The sequence below is a fragment of the Phyllobates terribilis genome, unplaced genomic scaffold (genome assembly GCF_046119375.1).
Source record: "Phyllobates terribilis strain yellow unplaced genomic scaffold, ASM4611937v1 Scaffold_3__8_contigs__length_932513732, whole genome shotgun sequence".
Taxonomy (NCBI): Eukaryota; Metazoa; Chordata; class Amphibia; order Anura; family Dendrobatidae; genus Phyllobates; species Phyllobates terribilis.
Window position 1 is genome coordinate 734,624,487 of NW_027362763.1, and position 27,986 is coordinate 734,652,472.

General features: G+C 41.1%; 1 protein-coding gene across 14 annotated transcripts in view; it reads right to left on the reverse strand.

The window, feature by feature from the left end:
* The window catches only part of NRXN1 (neurexin 1), a 1,901,072-nt gene that overhangs the window by 936,715 nt on the left and 936,371 nt on the right, over positions 1–27,986 (reverse strand). For 13 of the 14 annotated variants that reach the window (XM_073672115.1, XM_073672114.1, XM_073672112.1 and 10 more), the window contains 2 exons: positions 2,170–2,373; positions 145–171 (listed from right to left, as the gene is read on the reverse strand). In XM_073672115.1, coding sequence (XP_073528216.1) covers positions 145–171; positions 2,170–2,373 — 231 coding nt within the window. The remainder of the gene's footprint in view (positions 1–144; positions 172–2,169; positions 2,374–27,986) is intronic. The other variant, XM_073672110.1, reaches the window with a different exon arrangement.

The following is a 27,986-nucleotide window of genomic DNA, read 5'->3' on the forward strand; positions in this document are numbered from 1 at the left end:
AATTATAATCCATGCATTAAATTTTGTTTTTTAGCTGTAGTATAATAATAATTACAATAAACAGTATTAAACAAAGTATTTAAAAAGTATTTATAATATAATACGATAGAAAAATAAATAAATAATTGTTGAATAGGCACTTACTGGAATTACAGTTAATCCTGATACAGTCTAGATAGGGAAGAATAGATGAGAAATGAAAATTTATCCTTCAAGGTATTAGCTGCAGACATCCAATAAAATTACAGTCCACCCTTCCGGGGACAGACACATGCACATGTGGCCATTTGACAGAAATGTATTCTTGTGCCACTAAAACTCTTAGACACAGAATTTTCTTAAATATTTCAAGTTGTAACTAAATTATATTGGCCAATTCAACTGTGCTACATGGAGACAAACCTCAGCACTCAGAAAAGCAGTCAAAGACGTAGATCAAGATTGGCAGCCACTTTCTTCCCATATGTGCCAGAACAATAAACATCTGAGAAACTTCGTATTTTAAGTTCCATCACAATAGGGGTATAGGGCTTGCCAAAAAGATCGTCCATCTTGTCCGGCAATGTTCTACCTCAAAGGAAAAAAATATGTCTCTGATGAGAAATAGAAATGATAATTTTTGAGCACTGGAGGAAAAAAATATAAACTATCCCTGAATTAGATTACCACTTTTTAATGCTTAGACAAATAAATAGATAAATAAATAATTAAATAATTAAATAAATAAATAAATAAATAAAATATATATAATAAAATATGCCTGTGATGAGAAATAGAAATGATAATTTTTGAGCACTGGAAGAAAAAAATATATACTATCCCTGAATTAGATTACCGCTTATTAATGCTTAGACAAAAAAAAAAATAAATAATTAAATAAATATATAATATATATATAATAAAATATGTCTGTGATGAGAAATATAAATGATAATTTTTTGGCACTGGAGAAAAAAATATATTCTATCTCTGTATTAGATTACTACTTTTTAATGCTTAGAAAAAAATAAATAAAATATAATAAATATATATAATAAAAAATATAAAATAAATAAAAAAAATTGAATAAAAATATTATAGATATTTTATTTCAAATATCTGTTGTAAAAAAAAAAATCTGTATTCAGAATCAAATCATATTTGGTCCATTGGGGAGAACATATATTTTAAAACTAAGATTTCAGTCCCATGTAGCAAAGCTTGTCATGTGTCGTCAACCGCATCAGAAAAGTGGTGGCAAACAGTCTGGGATCAAAACACGCACACATCTTGCTCCAAAATATAACTGCAGTGATGGGTCCTAATAGACTTTTTAATAGAATAAGTAGGAGGCAGAAGAACACCTGAAAAGATGCAAGTGATGAATTTCTCCAACTTTCTATCCAAAACATATTCTAAACTACGGTGTAATAAATGACATATTCCATTACCAGAATTTTTTTTTCTTATAAGGCTCGAATACATATTTTTTTCCTTTTTAATTCTTTCCTTTTATATAATCAAAAATTGAAACAATTCCAAAAAGTTCTAGCTACCTTCATATCGTCATTAATATAATGAAAAGTGAAAATTCCATGTAGAATGTGGAACACCTAGAAATGTAAATTTGTATGTAGGGAAAATCTACATACATTTTTTTTATATTCATATCATTCATTTCACTTGTTTTTTTATTCTGAGCCATCAGTGCATTATTTTGTGCAAGAATTTATGTGGATGATGTTCTCCAGACTGATTGCTAAGGGCCGCAGACCTTGGTCATTGAAGGGTTATTGTTCACTTTTGATTGAAAACTTAAAAAATGCAATTACAAAAGAAAAAAATAAATAAGCCAAATGAGTTTTTAGTGTGAAATAGTGTAAATTGTTCAAAAAGAGAAGCACAAGAAGTATAATAATAGCCTAAAAAGGAAAAGAAAAACTGTTTAAAAGTAATTCACATCACCTTTTTATAAGAACTCTTTGGAAAGCATAAAAAAAACATTTTCGCCGTCTTCTCTTTTTTAACTGTTATGGATTGTGTTTTGTGCAAGCAAAATAAATACATTAAAAAAATGTAAGTAATAAAAATGGAGCAAAAAATAAAGGAAATTATGTGAGAGCAAGCAAGAGTAAAAGTGATCTGAAATGAGTAGACAAGTTAATCTTGGGTTGTTTTTTTTAGCGTTACCTAAATTGACCGTTAGTTTTACACGTCCAGCGTCCAGTTCTAAACGTAAGGTGTCTGCCGAATCTCTGGATGTAGTCGCCATTAATATACCATAAGCACGTTGAGAGCGGAAACGCAATGACACGTCTTCTGCCTCTGTGTGCATGACCACAGGGAGCTGAATCTTCATAAACATGCTTCCGTCATAGCTTAAAACAGTTGCCTCTGCAAGAGAAAAGATCATTTTTTTCAATTAATTTAAATTATTTCACATTTTTGCAAATTTTACAGATCTATTGCTAAAAGGGGTATTTCCATGTCCAAGCTACAACCCCTTATGTAGTAGGTGTAATAATAATAATAATAATAATAAAAATAATAGCAAATACCTCCAATTAGAAATGTAGTAGAGTTCTCCTGATTCACTATGTTGCTTACCCCATGTGCAGGGGGTAAGCAACAGGCATCCTTAGTTACAGGCATCCTTAGTTACAACCACTCATATAGTGACAGTTGGTTAGTTGTTAGTGGTCAGAACCATGGATAACTAAGCTACTGCAATGTCCTGCACATGGGGAAAGCAACATAGCGAATCAGAAGAACTACAGTGGCTTGCGTGTCATGCAACTACAGTGGCTCTGCGTGACAGTGCAAATCAGGGATGTTCATGGGCGGAGCAGATTTTTTGGCGCGAAACAATTCGGAACCCCGAACACGAACACGAATTTCAAATGATGAACAAATTCGCTCAACACTACTGCAGAGTTCCCAAGCAGAGACTGGAGTATCTGTCCATACAACCACAATAAGCCGTACACTCCATAGAGGTGGTCTTTATGGAAGAGTGGCCAGAAAAAAACCTTTACTTACACACAAGAATTGTAAGGCTTGTTTTGAGTTTGCCAAAACACATGTTGGAGACTCCCTAAATGTATGGAGGAAGATGTTGTGGTCAGATGAGACCAAAATTTAACTTTTTGGCCACCAAGGGAAATGTTATGTCTGGTGCCAAACCAACACAGCTCATCACCCCAAGAACATCATCACCACAGTTAAACATGGTGGTAACAGCATTATACTGTGGGGATGTTTTTCGGCAGCAGGGACAGGGAAAATGGTCTGAGTCGAGGGGAAGATGAATAGTGCAAAATACAGGGATATTCTTATATAAAACCTGTTTCAGTCTATCAGTGATTTGAGACTGAGACAGAGGTTTACCTACCAATAAGAGAATGACCCAAAGCATACTGCTAAAGCAACACTCGAGTGGATTAAGGGGAAACGTGTAAATGCTTTGCAGTGGCCTAGTCCACAGTGGCTCAGTGGTTAGCACTGCAGCCTTGCAGCGCTGGGGTCCTGGTTGAAATCCCACCAAGGACAACATTTGCAAGGAGTTTGTATGTTCTCCCCGTGTTTGCGTGGGTTTCCTCTGGGTTCTCCGGTTTCCTCCCACACTCCAAAGACATACTGATAGGGAATGTGGATTTTGAGCCCCAATGGGGACAGCGACGATTATGTATGTAAAGCGCTGCGGAATATGTTAGCACTATAAAAATAAAGATTATTATTATTATTAGTCAAAGCCCAGACGTTAATCCAATTGAGAATCTGTGGTCAGACTTGAAGATTGCTGTTCGCCAGAGGAATCCATCTAACTTGGAGGAGCCAGAGCAGTTTTGCCTTTAGGAATGGGCAAAAATCACAGTAGCAAGATGTTGGAAGCTCATAGAGACTTATTCAAAGTGACTTGCAGCTGCTAAAGGAGGCTCTACAAAGCATAGACTTTAGGGGGGGTGAATAGTTATGCACACTGAAGTTTCAAGTTATTTTGTCCTATTTGTTTTTTGCTTCACAATAAAAAGAAAACCACATGTTCACAGTTATAGGCATGTTCTTTACATGAACTATTGCAAACCCTCAAAACAAAGCAATGAAATTTCAGGTTGTGAGGTAGCAAAACACGAAAAATGCCAAGGGGGTGAATACTTTTGTAAGCCACTGTACTACATTTCTAATTGGAGGTATTTGCTAATATTAATATTATTACACCTACTAAATATGGGAATAGGATCTTGGAGATGGGAATACCCCTTTAAGTTAAAGTGAATTTGACAGCTGATACATGCTTCCCAATCCACGGGCAGCAATGCATCATTCACTGACTGTAAGAACTCAGCAAGACATGTTGGACTCTGAAACACTGTGGTATTTCAGAGAAAAACATAATTTAAAAGCCTCCAGGGACCGAGTCGTGCAGTAGTATAGTCGGACTTGCAGGGCCTGGCAGCTTCTTCCCGTCCGCTGCCGTGGATTGACAGGTTTGTACCAAGTAGGCAGACACCTGTCAATCCAGGGCAGCGGATGGGAGAAGGCACTAGGAATCCACCTGTCTGACTAGTCTACAGTGCAGCTCGGTCCCCCTTGCTATTAAAGCATGTTTTTTCTTTGAAATGTCGCAGTGTTTCAGAGTCCAGCATGCCTGACTGAGGTCATGCAGTCTGTGAGGAAAGCTGCAGTAACAAGAGCAGGAGAACAACCTGTCATACCTATATAAAAGTAAGTGCCATAAAATCATGTCCTCAACACATCTGATAAAATAAAGATAATGTGGCCGACCCCGGTGATAGACAGTGTAATACAGCGGCTATAGGAGGAAAACGGTGCAAAATTTTGAATTAAACCCAATTGCAAAAATGATTTTTAGCCCCCATGCATGCATATAAGCAAGAAAAAAAACCTTTAAAAATAGAAGTGGGATTTTGTTTATTACTACAGTATGTTCACCAGAGTAAATAAATGAATGACATAAAGTCAAGAAAAAGAAAAAAATCGTGGTAAACCTTGAAATAAAGGACTTCCTGTCTACAGTAAGATCATATCTTCTATCCTATTTAATTAATACTGCATAAGTTGGATTTTTTTCTCAAGCAAGGAGTGAAAGATCAGAGTCATCACATGAAACTCCTGGGCCCCTTTTACCAGAAGGTCCTTTGGAATCCCTATTGCACCTGGGCTTGGAAGTTACCTCTGCAGTAATGGCGTAAGCTGAAGCAGATTTTTTTTGTTACTTTATTTATCCCTTTACTCAATTAAATGGTTGTATGGTGTAACTATATCAACAAAGGTCTACATCAGAATCATAACGTGACGCTCCTAGATTTGAACCTATCTACCATATCATATTGTTGTCTCATGATGATGTGATTTTTGGAATCCCTCTGGGACCAAAGCTTGGGAGTAACTGTTACCTCTGCAGTTCCTAATGCTTAAAGGGAATCTGTCACCAGGTTCTTGCTACCTCAGCATGATGTAGGGGCAGATACTCTGATTCCAGTGATGTGTAACTTACTGGGCTGCTTGTTGAAGTTTTGATAAAATCTCAGTTTTCTCTGCTGCAGATCTAAAAGTTCTCTCAATGCTGAGCTCGGTATAAACCCCACCACATGACTGATTGATAGCTTTCTGTGTACACTGTCTTGTAAGCTGCCAATCAGTGGTAGGGGCATGGTTGGACTACATGACTGCAAGTTTACTAGTCCTCTATGGATTACCTCCTGCTGATAAAACTGTGATTTTATCAAAACTATAGCAAGTAGCCCAGGAAGTGATGCATCACTGGAATCAGGGTATGTGCCCCTACATTACATTATGCTTCTCTCAGATTAGGTGGCAAAACGTATTAACAGAGTCCTTTTAGCCCTTGGTCGAGATAAACATTACGGTTCTAAGAAATGGGGTCATCTTCTTCTGGTATAGGTGAACAATCTTAGTGCTCTTTGTCTCCATTTCATAATGATTGAGTTATTTCCTTTCAAGATTGGTAACATTATATGGTATAAGGAGAGAGAATTCCAGGACAGGTCCTGACCACCCAACTAGGGATCCACCTTATCTCTAGGAGTCCCTTAGCACCACATCAGTTACCTATATGGTACAAACACCTAATTTTGATTATTGAATACTATATATGGTGCTTACTGCTTATAATGCCTAAAAAAGTGATTCACTGTGCTAAGCTGAGGATATATCCTGCAGAAACATTGCATGACTCCTATCTTTCGTGTCATATGGATTCCTTTGTCATGCATCCCAACCTTTAGGCTTGCAGCAGATAACACAATATATGTTCCCCTAAGCCCATAAACAATAGATAGCTGATGGCCGAACTACTGTTTGGCCTATCATACAGAGGTCATATGTCTCTCTTGAATTCACTATGTATAGGAAGACTTGGCTGAATGCTCCTGTATTCCCCATGATAGAGCCACTGCCAGGCTTCCCTGACGGTGGCTTATCTTCTGGAAAATAAAGGGATGAGCAGTCTGAAATCAGACTTACTGGACCCTTTTCTCCCATGTCTTCATCCATTGAAGGACATTGTGGAAGCCCCCTTTACACATAAGTATGGGGGTCCTTAGTTTCAGTTCTGATGGTTTTGTCTTGGTATACCATCATAATCATATAACAGAATACATGAAACCAAAGCCAACTGGGAAACCAGAATGGACATCCCTAGTCTTCATCTGTTGGGGGACACTGTGAAGACCATCTTTACACATAAGAATGGGGGTCCTTAGTTTCAGTTCTGATGGTTTTGTCTTGGTATACTATCATAACTATATAGCAGAATACATGAAACCAAAGCCAACTGGGAAACCAGAATGGACATCACTAGTCTTCATCTGTTGGGGGACACTGTGAAGACCATCTTTACACATAAGTATGGGGGTCCTTAGTTTCACTTCTGATGGTTTTGTCTTGTTATACCATCATAATCATATAGAAGAATACATGAAACCAAAGCCAATTGGGAAACCAGAATGGACATCCCTAGTCTTCATCTGTTGGGGAACACTGTGAAGAACATCTTTACACATAAGTATGGGGGTCCTTAGTTTCAGTTCTGATGGTTTTGTCTTGGTATACTATCATAACTATATAGCAGAATACATGAAACCAAAGCCAATTGGGAAACCAGAATGGACATCCCTAGTCTTCATCTGTTGGGGGACACTGTGAAGACCATCTTTACACATAAGTATGGGGGTCCTTAGTTTCACTTCTGATGGTTTTGTCTTGGTATACCATCATAATCATATAGAAGAATACATGAAACCAAAGCCAATTGGGAAACCAGAATGGACGTCCCTAGTCTTCATCTGTTGGGGGACAGTATGGAGACCATCTTTACACATAAGTATGGGGGTCCTTAGTTTCAGTTCTGATGGTTTTGTCTTGGTATACTATCATAACCATTTAGCATAATACATGAAACCAAAGCCAACTGGGAAACCAGAATGGACATCCCTAGTCTTCATCTGTTGGGGGACAGTGTGAAGACCATCTTTACACATAAGTATGGGGGTCCTTAGTTTCACTTCTGATGGGTTTGTCTTGGTATACTGTCAACCATATAGCAGAATACATGAAACCAAAGCCAACTGGGAAACCAGAATGGACGTCCCTAGTCTTCATCTGTTGGGGGACAGTGTGGAGACCGTCTTTACACATAAGTATGGGGGTCCTTAGTTTCACTTCTGATGGTTTTGTCTTGGTGTACTATTAACCAAATAGCAGAATACATGAAACCAAAGCCAACTGGGAAACTAGAATGAACGTCCCTAGTCTTCATCTGTTGGGGGACAGTGTGAAGACCATCTTTACACATAAGTATGGGGGTCCTTAGTTTCACTTCTGATGGGTTTGTCTTGGCATACTATCAACCATATAGCAGAATACATGAAACTAAAGCCAACTGGGAAACTAGAATGAACGTCCCTAGTCTTCATCTTTGTAGTCGTATCCCTAAAAGCTTCAAATCGTTATCACAATAGGAATAACGACAGACAGCAAATACAGCACTAATAGACATTACAAACAGACACAATATAGAACACAAATGGAAAAAGAAAGTATAATGGAATATTAGATGAGAAGCAATTACATAAACGAGTTACATTCACATAAATATTACAGCGTCACATGGGAGGCACGCTTTGCTATGAACACACAAATTCTCATACTTTTCCAAAAGTGCAAGGCAGCATTTACAAGCGCACTAGGGAGACGATATAGCTGTAGCTAAAACCTACAGCATATATATTGTATACCTATGAGAGTCTTAACCTAAAGAAAGGCTCCTGCTGTGTTCAACAATGGAAATGAGAGTGTGAGCCAAATTATATTGATGTGACATCTGTCATTCCATCTGCCGCATTCTATAAAAAAAACGAAACCAACTCCGAGATTAGATGGATGTTTTTTGTTTTATGTATAATCAGGGAAAGATCATAATGCCAGAATAAATCATGCTTACTTTTATGGCAGCAAGATAAAAAAAAAATAAAATGCATGTTGTTACCACCATAAATTGTGGGTTTTAAAACTGTTATAAAGCCAGATTTAGAGTCAAATCAATGGCAAACAAAGCAAATACAAGGCAAAAAAAACAAATTGGGAAACCATCAATGTAATAAAAGAAAGTCCGTGTTATAGTACATTAGCACCACAGTGATGAATCTCTGGTTGCGACATAGTATTTCATTCTTATTTTTAGTAAAGGAGATAATGGTGTTATTGTTTGCTCCTGATATAAGTGCTCCCTGCTGCAGATCTTGGGTTGTTGAGGTTATATAAAGACTCGTTCCATAATCCAACATCATCTAATATGAAATATATACCAGTCACATAGGAACTGCTTACATAAATCTACATGCAGTCCAGTTCAAGCGATGGCCAGTACAAATAACCCCTCAATGTGGGACAATAGGGGCATAACTATAGGGGGTAGGGAGGTTGTGGTTGCATCTGGGTAGAATGGAGGGTTCATAGGGCCAAAAAAGAACAATATCATAAATGATGCATTCAGAAGCTTTATGATACAGATTTCTCCACCCTTAAAGGGCTTGTCCTGCCTTAAGGCTTCAAGTCTACAGTCACTCTAAGTGACTGTAGGCTTGTGAATCCTCACATCACGCGCACTGCACGCTGTGAGGATTTTCCGGTGCCGGCGCTGGGATGGGCGATCATGTGACCTCAAGTATACAATTTGTATTCTTCTGGTCACATTCCAACCAGACGTGTGCGGCCTCGCTCAAAGCAAGTGTATTGAGCAAGGCACATCTTGTCGGCACTTGCTGCTTGTATACAAATCGCATACTTGTGGTCACATGACCGCTGCTTCCAGTGCCGGTACCAAAGAATCCTCACAGCGCACAGTGCGCTCGATGTGAGGATTCACAAGTCTGCAGTCATATAGTGTGACTGCAGACTTTTAGCCTAAGGCCGGACAACCACTTTAACGCTTCTTTAATTGCATTTTTAAAATGATAGGCACTATCTAACATATTCTTCAGATCAGTATGGGTCTGGGTCCTGACACCACTACCGTTAAAGTTGCAGAACCTTTGTCCAGCGAACACTTCTGTAGTCTGCTGCTGCTGGATCAGTGCCCCACCGCTCCTACTGTCTGCAACATACCGGGCACCTGTTCTGGTTAGTAGGCTGCTGCCGTGTCAAGACATTGCGGTGGACAACTAATAAGTGTCAAATATACCACAGGTAGTAGAAGGTTCACAGGGCTTTAGTCCATCAGCAACTGACTAATGACAAGAGGGGTGGATCAGATTCCTGCAAATCTTTATGCTCAATTTTACCACTCAAAAACACACTTTGGAAACTACAAAACTCCATCAGGCAGGAGCACTCAGCTCCTGCCTAAGCACATGTACAGAACAGTGTATGGCTCAATGGAAAGTCTGCGAGCCCATTCTCCACTCTGTACACAAATTCCTAGGATTTCTATTCACCCCCACAACGCTCTGTGTGTTCCCTCAGGCAAGATCTTCTGTCTAACCTGCTATATGTTTCAGAACAATGTTTTGAACGTGATTGACTTTTTACAGACAATATAGGAAAGGACATAACAAGAATCCGGTGTCCAACGGCAAGTCCAACGTCAAGTTTGCTTGCACTCTGACACCCCTCTTACCCTTTCCCTTTTCCAACCATTACCACCCATGAAGGTGCACATAGAGATAGCAGACATTCATTAACAGGGTTGTCCAGGACTTTAACACTGATGGCCTGTCCTTAGAATAGGTCATCAATGTCTGATTGGTGGGGGTGCAACACCTGACACCACCGAAGATTTGCTGTTCCCGGTGTGGGTGGCAACCGTAACTGCTCAGTTAAGGATCTACAATGGAACACTGGCCATCTCCAGGTAATGCACATCCGCCCCCTATTGATTTGAATAGAAAGCAGGTATGAACTATATAGTCGAGGCCACTATACAGTTGACGGAGCTGTGCTGCGCAGCATAATGACTGAGCAGTGCCAGTCGCCACCGATACCATGGACAGCTGATCTACTGAGCTGCCGGTTGACTCACCCCCACTGATCAGACATTGATGATGCATCCTAAGAATAGGCGATCAATTTTAAAGTCCTGGACAACCCCTTTAAGTGGGACTGCCCACTGGTCACCCAATTAAAGAAGGCGAGGGCTATTATATGAATAAAAGACAAAAGTTATATTTAATCCTAACTCACAAAACTATATATCAATCTGCTCTTAAACTATAATGTGCATACGGTATGCAGCATATGCAGTTTACCAGCTATTTTCCAGTTACATTAATGCCGTTCATGGTTAACCTCCTAACTCTAATAGTGAAGACTGGTTCACCTTTCCGCTTCAGCTTTCTGACTTCTGGGGTTTCAAATAACCCTCTATGAATGTTATGGGATCGAGCCTGAAACATATTATGAGATGAGTACAAAAGGAATATTAGACACACAAGATACAAAATACGTCCAGTCTGTTATGTCATTTATTATGGCGATAGAAAATGTTTTCATTTAGCTTCAATATTAAGTTAATATTTCCTTGCAAGAGTTAATTTTAGCCGAGCGTCAGAATAATGCTGCCATGGCATGTTAGACTAGGTGTCTGGATTCTGCTTGGGTAGAGAGATGAGCAGCCTGAGTTTGATTGATGTGTTCCACTATTGTGTACAAGAAGCACTATAGAGTTTCTGCAAGCCGTGGTCTTATGTCACTTTCATAAAGCAAGAAGTAGAAGACGGAGTCGCATCATATCTTTAGGTCTATTTACTTCTCTTATAGCCAGAAGGATTATAGAGAGTCATGAAACCCAGCGTAATGGGAGAGAGAAAGTGCTAAACTAATCTAATTATTGCATCCATCTATTTATTATTCATGCAGACTTAAATCTATGGTAAATAACGTTATAGAGATGTTCTATCTATAGTCACGTCAATGAAAGACTATGGAATTTTGTTTTCCTAAAGGCATTTATTTTGGGCTCAAATTATTTTTGCTAATGGTTTTTATTAAAAATTTGACACCATTCGGCTTTTATATGCTCTTTGGTTCCCAGTACATAACTAGCTGAGGATAAGTGAATTGAGAATCTGTTAGTAACACTGTATCTGCCTTTTTCTGAACTCTTCTCAGATTATTTAGGACCACACCAAAGTTCAGCTCAACTTTGATGTAGTCTATTGTCATAAATTTGTACAAAGGAGCTCAGAAAAACTCATTATTTAGCCTTTAACATCCAAACGTTGAAAAAATTTTAATGAAACCCAAAAGTGAAAAATTACTATTGGCCCAAAAGGTTTTAAAAAATTGTTCTGGAAGATAATTCATCTTCATATTTTTCAATGACAGTTGTATACCTGTTACATTGTAAATAAATAGGTAATAATTACTGATGAGCGAGGGTGCTTGACACTGCTCAGTACTCGCCCGAGCATCTCACTGTTTGACAAGCTCGGCGAGTATTTCCGGGATGTTCGGGCAGGAGCTTGGATCCGCGCCCAGCATGTTTGGCGCTTTTTAGAGAGCCAATGAACATGCAAGGATTGTGTGACACTCACTGTAATACCGTAGCCATCTTGGTTGTGGCATAACAGTGATTGGCTGGAAGCATATATCGTCATCTGGTCTATATAGGACCTGATGCCCCTATGCTCGTCACAGTGTAGCCGGAAACAGGCAGAGTAGGGAGAGGTGCTGCTGTGTGAGGGACAGAATTGGAGGTGTAATAATTAGTATAGGTATTCCACAGCAAGATACATATCCATCTGAACTAACAGTCCTTCTGAGGACTAATCCAGCTGCATATATTCAGTGGTGATAGCAGGAGTTAGGCAGGCAGGGTTTGTGGACACTGGACACTGTATACATTACAATAGGGTCCACTGCACGTTCTGTCTGCTCCTGGTGTTACAGATATCCATAGACATAGCCCCAGATATCAGGGGCCAGGGCTAATTTTTTTTGATCTTCTTAATCCTGATTAGTAGCTTAAAAAACAATTCAGTGCACAATTTTGCTGCTCCATTTGCTTGTTATTTTATTCACATTGCTGTATTGTAGAAGCAGAGACAATTTTCAATCATCACGTGATCCCATATTACTGCCATAATAATACAAACATTTTGGGAAGTGTGCCAAATATACTCGATTTAAAGTCAGTCAGCTGTGTGTTGTTCAACCTATTCACACATGGTCGCTGAACAATACTATACTAAAAGGCCACAGCCTAAAACCGTGGTCGTCACACCTGATCCTATATTACTGCCTTAATAATACAGACATTTTGTGGAGCGTGCCAAATATACTCAATTTAAAGTCAGCCAGCTGTGTGTTGTTGAACCTATTCACACTTGGTTGCTGAACAACATTATGCTAAAAGGCCACAGCCTAAAACCATGGTCTTCACACCTTATCCCATATTACTGCCGTAATAATACAGACATTTTTGGGAACGTGTCAGATATTACACTCCATTTAAAGTATGGCAGTTGTGTTTTCAAACTTATTCACAGTTTGTCGCTGATATATAGCATACCTGTGAACAATGTTGTCAGAGTATTACGCAAGTTTTACGGACCGACAATAAAACATACAAAAACCAAGCTAAAATGGATTTTCCTGGAAAAAATGTTAAAAAACATTCTTTCCAGGATAATGACTTATATAAAAGGCCAAATAAATAATAAAAATAAAGTTATGGCCTGTGGAAGAGATATATGTTACCAGAATGAACACTCATCTTAAGCTGATGATACCACCTAGCACCTCTCCCTATTGTAAATGCATCTAACAGCGTTATCGATAGGTAATAGAATAGATTTTTTTTTTGGCAGCACCAGCAGCACATAGTATAAGGCAATAATACCTGGCTGGATCGGTGTAATACGCTATCCACACTGCGATACCTCACCCGTAAACAAATTTCAGATAAGACAGGTAATATTCTAGAAGATAAAATCTATTTGAATTGTCCTTCCCATTATTAAAGAGTGGGTCTCCTTTACTGTTATACCGTATTAGAATGCACTCCAATACGCATTTGAAGAGACGTAAAAAAGACAAAAAATATATATAAAATCACAGCAGGATCTTTAGTATAAAAACCAGACTCGCCAATGTAACCTCAATGTAATCACACTGTACAGCTCCTGCACCTCCTCCTCTTCGGCCTCCATCTCTGAAATGACCACATCAGTATCAAGTTGGAAGCACTGCAGCAATGCCTTGGCCAAGCGACAACAGGCTGTGCTGAAGATAATATGCTTAATGCTTAGGTGACAAACCGCACACTGCTGCAGAGTTGTTGAAAGCTGTAACACAGGAGGCAGATCTGTGTCTCTCACTGAATATGCAGCCAGGCATGGTCGTGTGTGACAATGGCGGAACCTGGTGGTGGAGAAATGACAGCCGGAGTAGATACGGTTTCAATGTATGCCAGTCCTTTCATCCGACCTAAAGAATATGGCTGTGGTGAAATATAACTCTCTCCAAGAAGCAGCCCTGGTTAAGAAAAGTCTGTGTGAAGGTTCCCGGACACTGTATGGCTGCTTTTTTACTGTGGATTGGATGAGCTTATGCATGTTATTTCTCAAAGCGCATTGCAGATCAGGCCATTGTCTGCCTCCGGGTCCCCAGCCTAGTCAGGTAACTTCATCTTGCACTTTTGCTGTTATCCACACACATAGATGGTGGACCTCTGTGTCTGGGCGACCCCTATGGCATATAGTTTTTGTGCCCACATTTGGAGTCTAAGTAGATTATATAGGTGATTTATTTTGTGCCATGACATTATTTGACTAATTATGGTGATTGTACGCTGTGCGCTGCTGTTTATTCACAGTGAGGTCTGTCTATGCATTTTGACCCACCCCACCTGTTTATCTGTGCAATTTTAATATTAAAGTTTTTTGTAATTTACTTTGGTTTTTGCTTCATCCCTGGGTGGCTCTGGCTTCCCCCACCCCTCCTATCTTCAGTTGTAGCATGATGAATGCCATGTCCTAGGTAGGCAGTTTTTACTATGGAATTCTTCCTTTATATGTGGATACTATCTGTACTGCTTTTCCCTGTATGCTTCCCATATCCATTGCCCAACTCTGTAGTCATGAAATTCAATGCACAAAAAAAGGTCTTTGTGTGTCGAAGCACCACAGAGAAGTGTGAGCTGATGTTGGATGGGCTGCCATTGCTTATGCAACAAGTTGCATTAGAGGACTTCCTGGGCGAAATGACAGCCGTAGTAGATATGGTTTCCCTCTATGGCAGTCCTTTCACCGAGCTAAAGAATATGGCTGTGGTGAAATACAACTGTCACCGAAAAGCAGTGTCTTCTCGGAGGGCCCACCTTTCTCCCTCGCTCAAGAGCCCCATAGCAGCTGCAAAGTTTGCACTATGACCTCTCCTGAAGGAGAGCCTAGGGCCCACCGGAGGAGTCTCCGGTTTTCTGGTGGGCCCGTCCAACCGTGCTGAGAAGCAGCCCTGGCTAAGAAAAGTCTGTGGGAAGGATCCCGTACACTCTATGGCTGCTTTTTCACTGAGGGGGAAACCCACGGAAACACGGGTAGAACATACAAACTCCTTGCAGATCTTGTCCTTGGTGGGTGGAATTTGAACCCAGGACCCCAGCACTGCAAGGCTGCAGTGCTAACCACTGAGCCACTGTAGAATCATAGAATCATAGAATGGAAGAGTTGGAGGGGACCTCCTGGGTCATCTGGTCCAACCCCCTGCTCAAAGCAGGATTCACTAAATCATCTCAGACAGATATCTGGCCAGCCTCTGTTTGAAGATATCCATTGAAGGGGAACTCACCACCTCTCATGGCAGCCTGTTCCACTCATTGATCACCCTAACTGTCAAAAAGTTTTTTCTAATATCTAATCTGTGTCTCCTCCCATTCAGTTTCATACCATTGCTTCTAGTCTTTCCTTGTGCAAATGAGAATAAAGATGATCCTTCTACAATGTGACAGCCCTTGACATATTTGTAGACAGCTATTAAGTCTCCTCTCAGTCTTCTTTTTTTGCAAGCCCTCTCTGTTCTCCCTCTGATATCTAACATGCTGCAGAAACTTGCACCTGCAGCCACTCAGTATCTTCAGCTCCGTTGTGAGAAACTAATGTATTTGCGCAGCCACTCAGTCTACCAAATAAAATTCCTGAGAGGAAAATTGTGGATGACTTCGCTTCTGGTACTTGGGGCACTGCTAATACCATAGTGTCATGCCATTATTCACTGGAAATATTCCTGGCTGGTTGGAGACAAGTTCATTCCCACAGAAAAGTACCAGAAAGCTAAGGAAATGGTGGCCTCTATCATCATAAAGAATTTGCTTGTTGACTAGGAGACTGACTACTGCTGCTGTCTACCTCGTAAACATTGCGTTAAAGTTTGATTGACCCAGGGCCCGCAATCCTATGCATCGAGGGGACGTTTTCCGTCCCAGGATTCCACTGAGTCCCAGCTTCCACAATGTTAACCCAGTGATGTGTTAGTGAGATCTACCGTCCCTGGCCACATTCACTTGTCCACGTGTCTGTGGTTAGGCGGTCCTTACCACTAACTGCACTAATGAGGGTAAGGGTAATGTTCTGGATAAGATGGGGATGACAGCGGGAGAAACAGTGGTGGCTGGGGACCGAGTACCAAGGGCCAGCCGTCGCCATGAGGTTGCGGAAAGCTTCGATCTACACGAGCCTAAAAGGCAAAATTTCTAGTTCAAGCAGTCAAGAAATGTGGCAGTTTAGTATTGTGGCCTGTGGGTGGTTGGCTGCATATGTGCGCTTGCGTTCAAAGGACTGGGGTAGGGACAACTGAACGCTGCGCTGGGACAAGGACGTGGTTTTTGATGGTGATAGTTCAAGTGTGCAACGACAGGTGCAGGGTGGGAGGTATTTTTGGTTGCATCATGGACTGAGGCTTGCCATGCATGTACAACAGGGGAAGAGGCAGTGGTGTCACCTGCAGACACTGTTTCTGGACCCTGGCTTTTGACCCATCTCATCATCATCCATCTCTTGCGACAGTAATTGCACTTTCCCACCGTCACCTTTGGGTGACCAAGGCTGCTGAACTATTTGGGCATATCTACATGCGATCTTCTGTTGCCCTGCTTGAAGTGGGCCAGGCGAGTGTCCCGAATCTATAAATGGAAAAGTGAAGAGCTCTTGGGATAATCGTGGAATCTTATCTCTCCTTCAAACCACATATCCAAGCTCTTTCCACTTTAGAGCGAACTGAGCGAGAGGCCAGAATCTATAAATGGAAAGATGACCAAAACAGCTCTTCGGGGTGTCCAAGTGTGGGTTCAGTTGTCTCAGAGCACTCGGAATGGTGTGAGGAAGGAGGATCAGGGTGAGGAATATGCCGACTCCAAGTAAAAAATATTTCCTGGAACCACATGACCTCGAATCTGTAAAAACACTAGTGTTCTGTGGCTTCCCTTCCAACACTCTCGCACCCCTCCAATCTATCCTAAACTCTGCTGCCTGACTAATCCACCGGTCTCCCTGCTATTCCCTGGCCTCTCCTCTCTGTCAATTTCTTCACTGGCTCCCCATTGCTCAGAGACTCCAGTTCAAAACTCTAACCATGGCATACAAAGCCATCCACAACCTGTCTCCTCCATATATTTGTGACCTAGTCTCCTGGTACATACCTGCACGCAACCTCCGATTCTCACAAGATCTCCTTCTCTACTCCCCTCTTATCTCCTCTCCCCACAATTGCATACAAGATTGCCCTATGGAACTCTCGCCTACTGTTGAAACCTTCAAAAGGCACCTGAAGACCCACCTCTTCCGACAAGCGTACAACCTGCCGTAATCCTCGCTCCACCATAACGCTGCATGAACAGCTCTACCCTCACCTACTGTATCCTCACCAATCCCTTGTAGACTGTGAGCCCTCATGGGAAGTATCCTCTCCTCTCCTGTACCAGTCGCTGTCACATTTTTGTTCCAAGATTATTGTAATTGTTTTTGCAATGTATACACCTTTTTCACATGTAAAGCGCCATGGAATAAATGGCAATAAAGTAATAATAATGTGGTCCAGACTCACGGCTATTAAGACTGGACCATGTGGAACACAGGGTGGTGGTGGTAGCAAAGTGACTGGAAGCATTATCTGCTATCCAACCAACAACCTTTTCACACTGCTCTGGCTTCAAGAGTGGTGTTCCGCAGCCCCCTAGAAATTGGGACAGGAAGGTAGTTTGACATGATGTGGGTGTTTGTTGTGCTTCCTCAGCAGGCACAGTTTCTTCTTGCCCACGTCCTCAGCCTCTGCGTGCACCATCACCATTACGTGCACTTCCCTGTTCCTTGCCACAAGCTTTGCCCATTTTAAATGGAGTTTAATATTTGTCACATTGCCAAAAATGTTTGTATTATTACTGCAGTAAAATAGGATCACGTCTGATGACCACAGTTTTAGGCAGTGACCTGGGAGTCAGAGATGCTTTCAGGGGTCTTCCCCATGCTGTTCCCATTTCTTTTCAGCAGTTTATGGATGTGTCTGATGATGCCTCACACACCACATGGCCAGATAGTAAAATGTTAAAATGACATTTACCCTGTGAATGTATTTTTCACCGTTGAAAGCAATGCAAAAATGCAAAAACGCATCATAAAAGCTACGTTTGAACATAGCCCAAGGTGTGGAGGATCATTTTTGGTTTTGGTTATTTATTTTGCCTTATATACAAGTCATTAACCTGGAAAGGATGTTCCTTAACATTTTTCCCAGGAAAATCCATTTTGGTTTCGTTTTTGTATGTTTTACTGTAAGCCTGTACAAGTGGCATGATACTCTGACAACATTGTTCACAACAGTGACCTGGGAGTCAGAGATGCTTCCAGGGGTCTTCCTCATGCTACTCCCATGTCATTTGAGCACTGTTCCTATCGATTTGGGCAATTTTTAGGCCTCCGGGGGGGGGGGGGGGGGCGCTGGAAAAATGCTCGAGTTTCCCATAGACTTACATTGGGCTCGTTGCTCGGGTCGAGCACCCGAGTATTCCAAATTTCTCAACCCGAACAACGAGCCCCCTAGCATTTTAGTGCTTGCTCATCACTAGTAATGATCACAGTGCTGCACTGGGGAAAACCACTAAGGTAGCAGGCATGGGTATTGGAGACAGACAGCAAAGGAGCACCTCTCTGCTCAGGGGTAAAAAACAGTGATTATTATAAATAATATAAGGAGACAGTTACAAAGAGGAGACAGTTACAAAGAGGTAAAGACATGAAGTTGAGAATGAAATAATCAATAGCTTTCAGAGGTGAGCAAAATGATTCTCAGGACCCTGGTCCAACGACCACTTTGATATTCTGTGGCAGTCGGTCCAGAGAATTGCAAATTTCCAACAGCCTGCGGGCATCTTTGGTTCCTCACGTGATTAGTAGGCCTCATGACTTAATTATGCTGTGCTACAATGCATTTTCATGTTGTAGTCCTATTAATTAGTGATGTAACTAGAGTTTGAGGGGCCCAATGCAAAACTTAGACCAGGGCAAGCACCTGCATGTTGGTCAGATGTATGGGCCCTTGTAAAATTCTAAATCCTATAAAGACATACGTGTTGCCCTCCTCCATAATGTAATAATGTCTCTCATCCTGTACTAATATCGCCATCTTGGGCTCCTTCCGGTAATAATGACCCTTATATTATGCCCCTTATAGTAATAATGTCCCCCATGGAGTAGTAACGTCCAACATCCTGTGGCCTTTCCCCTATTCTGGTATAATGTCCCCATCCTGGCCCACTTCTAGTAATATATGTCCTCATCCTGGGCCCATCCTGAGCTTTTTGTATAATGTCCCCAATCCTGGCCCCTTCCAGTAATATAGGTTCCCCATCCTGGGTCCCTTGCAGTGATAATGTCCCACATCATGGGCTCATCCTGTAATAATGCTCTCTGTTCTGCCGCTGTTCTCTAACACATTTTAAAACAAACAAACAATTCTTCTCAACTTACTCCGCTCCCTCTGCGACCGCAATCGTTACGCCCCTTCTATTAATCATAAGATGCGCAGTAGCAAATACCTTTTTATGTCCAGAGCACAACAGCTATAAACAAATTTCAAGATGCATCTTGTGCTAGAAATGCATAAAGAATAGTGATGAGCGAACGTGCTCGCCACTGCACGGTATTCGCCCGAGCATCACTGTGCTCGACAAGCATTTCCGGGTTGCTCGGGCGGGAACTCGGGTCCCCTCAATGCATGTTTAGCGCTCTTTAGAGAGCCAATGAACATGCACGGATTGCCTGCCATGCACTGTAATGCCGTAGCCATGTTGGTTATGGGCATTACAGTGATTGGCTGGCCGCACAGCATCATCAGGTGTATATAAGACCGGTCGCCGCCAGGCTCGTCAAAGTCTACCCCGGAATCAGGCAAAATAGGGAGAGCTGCTGCTGCATCAGGGAGAGATTTGCTTCTTCATAGTTAGTATAGGTATTCCATAACATATATATATATATATGTATATTTATACAGTGTGGTCCAAAAGTAGGTGGCCAGAAAATAATAACATTTATTTTGATTTATATATAAAATTATATTTACTAGCACAAGCATAACATTGCCAATTAAATTTTATTCTGAACAATAATACAAAAGCCCTTAAATTTTATCAACGCAGATGCTCAAACGGTTTTCCATTACAATTTGCACAGCTTTGAAGTCTGCCTCTTACGCTTCGACAAACTTTTTTGCACAAGTCACTTTGGGTATTAATTTCTTGAAATGCATCTCTTATGTAATTTTTCAAATCACTGACACTTTTTAGATTTCGACTATAAACTTTGTCCTTGAGTACTCCCCAAAAGAAAAAATCCATTGGGGTCAAGTCTGGTGAACGTGCCGGCCAATCAAGAGGGCCTCTTCGGCCAATCCATTTATTAGGAAATGTTTCATCAAGATACTCGCGGACTACTCTTGAATAATGTGGAGGGACCCCATCTTGTTGGAAATAAAGGTCATTTGAATTAGGTTGTTGCTGTAACTGGGGAACAACTTGATTCATTAGAATTTCGAGATACTTATCTCCTGTGACTGTTCCATCATCAAAAAATATTGGTCCTAAAACACCAAAACTTGAAATAGCACCCCAAACATTGACACCAGGCTCATTTAGTTATTGCTCTAATGTTAAATACAATTATGTCTGTTAATATGGCCGGATAATTTGAAAGAAGCTTCATCACTCCACATAATGTTATCTAAAATGACTGGATTTTCTTCAATTTCGTTAAGCATAATCTCACTAAATTGCAGCCGCCTGTCTGGATCATCCTCCAATAAACCATGAATTAGACGTGGACGATAAGCTTTCCACCCAATAGATTTCAGGATTCGCATGACAGAAGCTCGTGAAATTCCCAATTCCAAAGAGGCTCTTCTGGTGGACTTTTTTGGACTCTGAAGAAATGTTTCAGCAACAAGTTGTTTATTATCTTCTGTACAGACTGTTTTGGGTCGACCAGTTTTTGGAGCATTAAGGATTGTGCCAGTGGCATTGAATTTGTCATGAATGCGGTAAATGGTTTGTCTCTTTGGGGCTTGAGTAACAAATGTTTCAACCCAATTTTCTCTAAAGGTTTCAGCATTTTGAGATTTCCAATACTCTGTTAAAATCCATTTTCTTTGATCTGTATTTAAATTATTTGCCATTATGTGTTATCTGAATTATCTGAAAAGAAAACAGATTTGGGGGAGATTTATCTGTGAAAAACAGATCTATGAAACTGGCTCAGTTGCCCTTAGCAACCAGATTCCACCTTTCATTTTCCAAAGAGTCTGTGAGGAATGAAAAGTGGAATCTGATTGGTTGCCAAGGGCATGTTTGGTAAATCTCCCCCGTAACCTTATTACACTTTCTGTCCACCTACTTTTGGACCACCCTGTATAAATATATCCAATTGAACTAACAGTCCTTCTGAGGACTAATCCAGCTGCATATATTCAGTGGTGATAGCAGGAGTTAGGCAGGCAGGCAGTGTATGTGGCAGACTGCAGTGCATATAGTGCAAGAGGGTCCATTGAACGTTCCTGCTGTTGCTGTTCTTACAGATATTTATAGACATAGCCCCAGATATCAGGGTGCAGGGAAAAACATTTTTTGATCTTAATCCTGGTTATTTGCTTAAAAAGCAATCCAGAGTACACAATTTTTCTGCTCCATTTGCTTGTTCTCACTGCAGAATACAGCCAGATCTGTTTCATATTTCAGCTATAAAAATCCAGAAATTTAAACTGAACGTGGAAAATATTGGCCTCCTTTTCCATTCCGTTGCAGTGTGTCAGTCAAGCTATTCACACTAGGTGTCTGTGAAGGATAGTATTAGCAAATTACAGCACTGCTATTTAAAACTGTGGTTCTCTGTCAGACATAACACCTATAAGAGTGTTCCAAAATCAGATATTTCTTCCATTTTCATTCCGTTGCAGTGTGTCAGTCAAGCTATTCATATTAGGTGTCTGTGAAGGATAGTATTAGCAAATTACAGGCTTGCAATTTAAAACCGTGGTTCTCTGTCAGACATATCACCTATGAGACTGTTCCAAAATCAGACATTTCTTCCATTTTCATTCCGTAGCAGTGTGTCGATCAAGCTATTCACACTAGGTGTCTGTGAAGAATAGCATTAGTAAATTACAGGCCTGCTATTTAAAACCGTGGTTCTCTAACAGACGTATCACATATACAACAGCGTTCCAAAATCAACCATTTCTGCCTTCCATTTCGCTGCAGTGTGTCAGTCAAGCTATTCACACTAGGTCTCTGTGAAGAATAGCATTTGTAAATTACAGGCCTGTTATTTAAAACCGTGGTTCTCTGTCAGACATATCACCTATAAGACTGTTCCAAAATCAGACATTTCTTCCATTTCCATTCTGTTGCAGTGTGTCAGTCAAGCTATTCACACTAGGTGTCTGTGAAGGATAGTATTAGCAAATTACAGCACTGCTATTTAAAACCGTGGTTCTCTGTCAGACATAACACCTATAAGAGTGTTCCAAAATCAGATATTTCTTCCATTTTCATTCTGTTGCAGTGTGTCAGTCAAGCTATTCATATTAGGTGTCTGTGAAGGATAGTATTAGAAAATTACATGCCTGCAATTTAAAACCGTGGTTCTCTGTCAGACATATCACCTATGAGACTGTTCCAAAATCAGACATTTCTTCCATTTTCATTCCGTAGCAGTATGTCAATCAAGCTATTCACACTAGGTGTCTGTGAAGAATAGCATTAGTAAATTACAGGCCTGCTATTTAAAACCGTGGTTCTCTATCAGACGTATCACATATACAACAGCGTTCCAAAATCAACCATTTCTGCCTTCCATTTCGCTGCAGTGTGTCAGTCAAGCTATTCACACTAGGTCTCTGTGAAGAATAGCATTTGTAAATTACAGGCCTGCTATTTAAAACCGTGGTTCTCTGTCAGACATATCACCTATAAGACTGTTCCAAAATCAGACATTTCTTCCATTTCCATTCTGTTGCAGTGTGTCAGTCAAGCTATTCACACTAGAGATGAGCGTTGTTCTACTCGAACTGTTCGCCAATCTCAAATTCGAGCTGTTTTGGGCGGTGTTCGAGCCGGTCGGCGAACACGAACAATTTGAGAAAAATTCGGCTGTTCGAGGTTATGTTCGATAACTGTTCGTGCACCAAAATCATAACTGGATTTTTTCTCAGTAATGATGAAAATTAATGTTAATACGCAGTTTGAGTGTACAGCGGGGCGGGGGGAGGGGCAGGGGATGGATCTCTGCAGGAACAATGAAGATCTCCATTTTTTTTTCTCTTTCCCGCATTTGCAGTGGGGAGGTGCAATCTGTCAGCCTATCAGCAGCGCACACACGGAGCGAAGTGCTTTTTTTCACACAAGCAAGGGCATGTGTGATTGGCAGTGTATGTCACATGTCCTTGCCCTATAAGACCAAGCCATTTTCCCCGTCGCCACCATTTTCTCACTGCTGCAGCTGCGTATTAGACGGCACCGCTGTTGCTGTGTGCGCTATACCTTGTTAATTTCAAGCCAATTTTCGCACAAATATACAGATAGCTTGGGAGTAGGGAATAGTTGTGATTGCAGTCCTTTTAAGGACTAGGTTACAGCATTTCCTACGACTTTTATCAGGCAGGTCTGTGCTCTTAAATAGATAGATTGTGGGAGTAAAGACTAATTGTAATTGGAGTCCTTTTCAGGACTAGGTTACATCAGTTCCTATCAGTTTTTGCCAGGCAGGTCTGTGCCAGTGCTGTGCAAGTTTTTTTCACAGCATTTGGCTGAATCTAGCAAAGCTAATCCTTTTTGGCCTATTGCAGAGTGTGTTAGTCAGTGGAGTAGCCTATCTGTGTTGCAAGATATACCACCTGTGTATAGAATAACAATTTTTTTACTGCACCTAGTGAAGTAAAATCTTTTGGGCATAGCATCATTCTATTAGTCCATCTATACTGACCTCCATCAGGTTGCAAACTGAATATAATTTTTTTCTGCATCTAGCTCTGAAAAAATATTTGGGCTTCTAGCGGTGTGTGGGACTTGGTCTATTAGTCCATCTATACTGACCTCCATCAGGTTGCAAATTAAAAATAATTTTTTCTGCATCTAGCTCTGAAAAAATATTTGGGCTTCTAGCAGTGTGTGGGACTTGGTCTATTAGTCCATCTATACTGACCTCCATCAGGTTGCAAATTAAAAATAATTTTTTTCTTCATTTATCTCTGAAAAAATATTTGGGCTTCTAGCAGCATGTGGGACTTGTTCTATTAGTCCATCTATACTGACCTCCATCAGGTTGCAAATTAAAAATAATTTTTTTCTGCATCTAGCTCTGAAAAAATATTTGGGCTTCTAGCAGTGTGTGGGACTTGCTCTATTAGTCCATCTATACTGACCTCCATCAGGTTGCAAATTAAAAATAATTTTTTTCTGCATCTAGCTCTGAAAAAATATTTGGGCTTCTAGCAGTGTGTGGGACTTGGTCTATTAGTCCATCTATACTGACCTCCATCAGGTTGCAAATTAAAAATAATTTTTTTCTTCATTTATCTCTGAAAAAATATTTGGGCTTCTAGCAGCGTGTGGGACTTGTTCTATTAGTCCATCTATACTGACCTCCATCAGGTTGCAAATTAAAAATAATTTTTTTCTGCATCTAGCTCTGAAAAAATATTTGGGCTTCTAGCAGTGTGTGGGACTTGGTCTATTAGTCCATCTATACTGACCTCCATCAGGTTGCAAATTAAAAATAATTTTTTTCTTCATTTAGCTCTGAAAAAATATTTGGGCTTCTAGCTGTGTGTGGGACTTGTTCTATTAGTCCTTCTATACTGACGTCCAGCAGGTTGCAAATTGAATATAATTTTTTTCTGCATCTAGCTCTGAAAAAATATTTGGGCTTCTAGCGGTGTGTGGGACTTGGTCTATTAGTCCATCTATACTGACCTCCATCAGGTTGCAAATTAAAAATAATTTTTTTCTGCATCTAGCTCTGAAAAAATATTTGGGCTTCTAGCAGTGTGTGGGACTTGGTCTATTAGTCCATCTATACTGACCTCCATCAGGTTGCAAATTGAATAAAAAAATTTTCTGCATCTAGCTCTGAAAAAATATTTGGGCTTCTAGCGGTGTGTGGGACTTGGTCTATTAGTCCATCTATACTGACCTCCATCAGGTTGCAAATTAAAAATAATTTTTTTCTGCATCTAGCTCTGAAAAAATATTTGGGCTTCTAGCAGTGTGTGGGACTTGGTCTATTAGTCCATCTATACTGACCTCCATCAGGTTGCAAATTAAAAATAATTTTTTTCTGCATCTAGCTCTGAAAAAATATTTGGGCTTCTAGCAGTGTGTGGGACTTGGTCTATTAGTCCATCTATACTGACCTCCATCAGGATGCAAATTAAAAATAATTTTTTTCTGCATCTAGCTCTGAAAAAATATTTGGGCTTCTAGCAGTGTGTGGGACTTGGTCTATTAGTCCATCTATACTGACCTCCATCAGGTTGCAAATTGAATAAAAAAAATTTCTGCATCTAGCTCTGAAAAAATATTTGGGCTTCTAGCGGTGTGTGGGACTTGGTCTATTAGTCCATCTATACTGACCTCCATAAGGTTGCAAATTAAAAATAATTTTTTTCTGCATCTAGCTCTGAAAAAATATTTGGGCTTCTAGCAGTGTGTGGGACTTGGTCTATTAGTCCATCTATACTGACCTCCATCAGGTTGCAAATTGAATAAAAAAATTTTCTGCATCTAGCTCTGAAAAAATATTTGGGCTTCTAGCAGTGTGTGGGACTTGGTCTATTAGTCCATCTATACTGACCTCCATCAGGTTGCAAATTGAATAAAAAAAATTTCTGCATCTAGCTCTGAAAAAATATTTGGGCTTCTAGCAGTGTGTGGGACTTGGTCTATTAGTCCATCTATACTGACCTCCATCAGGTTGCAAATTGAATAAAAAAATTTTCTGCATCTAGCTCTGAAAAAATATTTGGGCTTCTAGCGGTGTGTGGGACTTGGTCTATTAGTCCATCTATACTGACCTCCATCAGGTTGCAAATTAAAAATAATTTTTTTCTGCATCTAACCCAGCCAATAGTTTTGGCCTAATACCACAGTTTGGCCACTCAGCTCTGCTCGGTTACCATCCATTGTTTTTTTGTGCAAACAACTCCAGAGTTGTGAATTAGTTAACCACCAAAATGAGTGGAAAAAGGCCTGCTGCTGGTGGAAAGGGGAATAGGCGTGTTGGGAAGGGGAAAAAAGGTTGTGTCCGTGGGGTAGGTGCAGAAGAAAGACCATCTTCCAGCCAAACTAAAATGTCTACTTCTTTTAGCGGACAATGTGATAAGATCCCTTTCTTACGGCCACGCCAATCGCTACAAATTCCAGATGAGGCACAAAAACAGCAGGTGCTTCAACGGATATCAAGTGCTCCTTTAAGTGGGCTCTCCTCCACATCAACTTCAACATCACAAATACTCCAGTCCTCAAAGGTGTCACCCAAATCGCACTTGCTTCCTCACAGCTCCCAAATCTCCAGCTGCCCGTCTGAGTATGAGGTAGAACAGATGGTTGAGTCTGCAGAGCTGTTTACTCATACTATAGCCTGGGAATCAGAGGTCGACTCCAGCGCTTCTGTGAATCCAGACGAGGAAATGATCTGCACTGATGCCCAGAATCTTTATGAGTCGGATCCAGGACCAGACGCAGAAGGTTCTGACCATAATGTAGACCCTCATTCCCAAACTGTAACTGCTGTTGGTGGAGACAATGAGGAAGACGATGATGAGGCTCAAATACCTGATTGGAGCGACAACTTTAGTTTTTTGTCAGGGCAGGAACAGGTTGGCTCTGAGGACGACGGGTGTGATAACGCACAGGGTGATGATGATGAGGTCGGAGATCCCACTTACTGTCAACCCACAGTCAGCCAAGAGATGAGGTCAGCAGAGGAGGTGGAGGAAGATGCTAGTGACGACGAGGTCAGGTTGCGCCTTCCTGGACAGAGACGTAGTACTGGAAGCACGTCAACAACTGCATCCTCAAACACAACTCTGCCTCTCACCACAAGTCGTGGTGGCTCTTCAGGTCGCATGGGTGCTAAGCCTTGCATAGCCTGGGCATTTTTTCAGATCGATAAAAATGACCCAACTCGTGTTATCTGTAACATTTGTCAGCAAAAGCTAAGTAGAGGCCAAAAAATACATAGTTTGAGTACTTCATGCATGAACCGGCTCATGGACATGAAGCCTAAGTTGCAGTGGGAAGCTCAGTGTGCTACAATGCGGTCTAGCCGGCCGGGCCAACCACCGTCTGCCATATCTTGTGCATCCGCGGCCTCTTCATCCTCTGTGACTGGGGGGACAGCAGTCACACCTGTTTTGGGGCGCAGACCTGCCACCTCTTTACCCGCAACAGCCAGCGTGATTGGCAGGTCATCATTTTCTTTGGAGGTGGTAACACCAGCTGGTCTTGAGCGCTGTCCGACATCGATAGCACCACCTTTGGATCAAGGCAACCTAACATGTCCGCCTGCATCTTCCTCACAGACCGGCAGTTTGCCGGGGACACCCTTATCAACCCCGTCTAAGCACAATAGCCAGCCCTCGGTCCCTCAGATGTGGACAAGTAAAAGACCATTTCCTCCTAGCCATGAGAAAGCTAAGAGGTTGAATTTCACCATCTGCAAGCTCTTGGCTACAGAAATGCTGCCTTTCCGCCTGGTGGACACAGAGGATTTTCGAGACCTTATGTCCGTCGCAGTGCCCCAGTACCAGATGCCCAGTCGGCACTACTTCTCAAAGAAAGGTGTGCCTGCGCTCCACCAGCATGTCGCACACAACATCACCGCTTCTTTGAGAAACTCTGTGTGTGACAGGGTGCATTTCACCACAGACACTTGGACGAGTAGGCATGGACAGGGGCGTTACATGTCGCTGACTGGGCACTGGGTAACTAT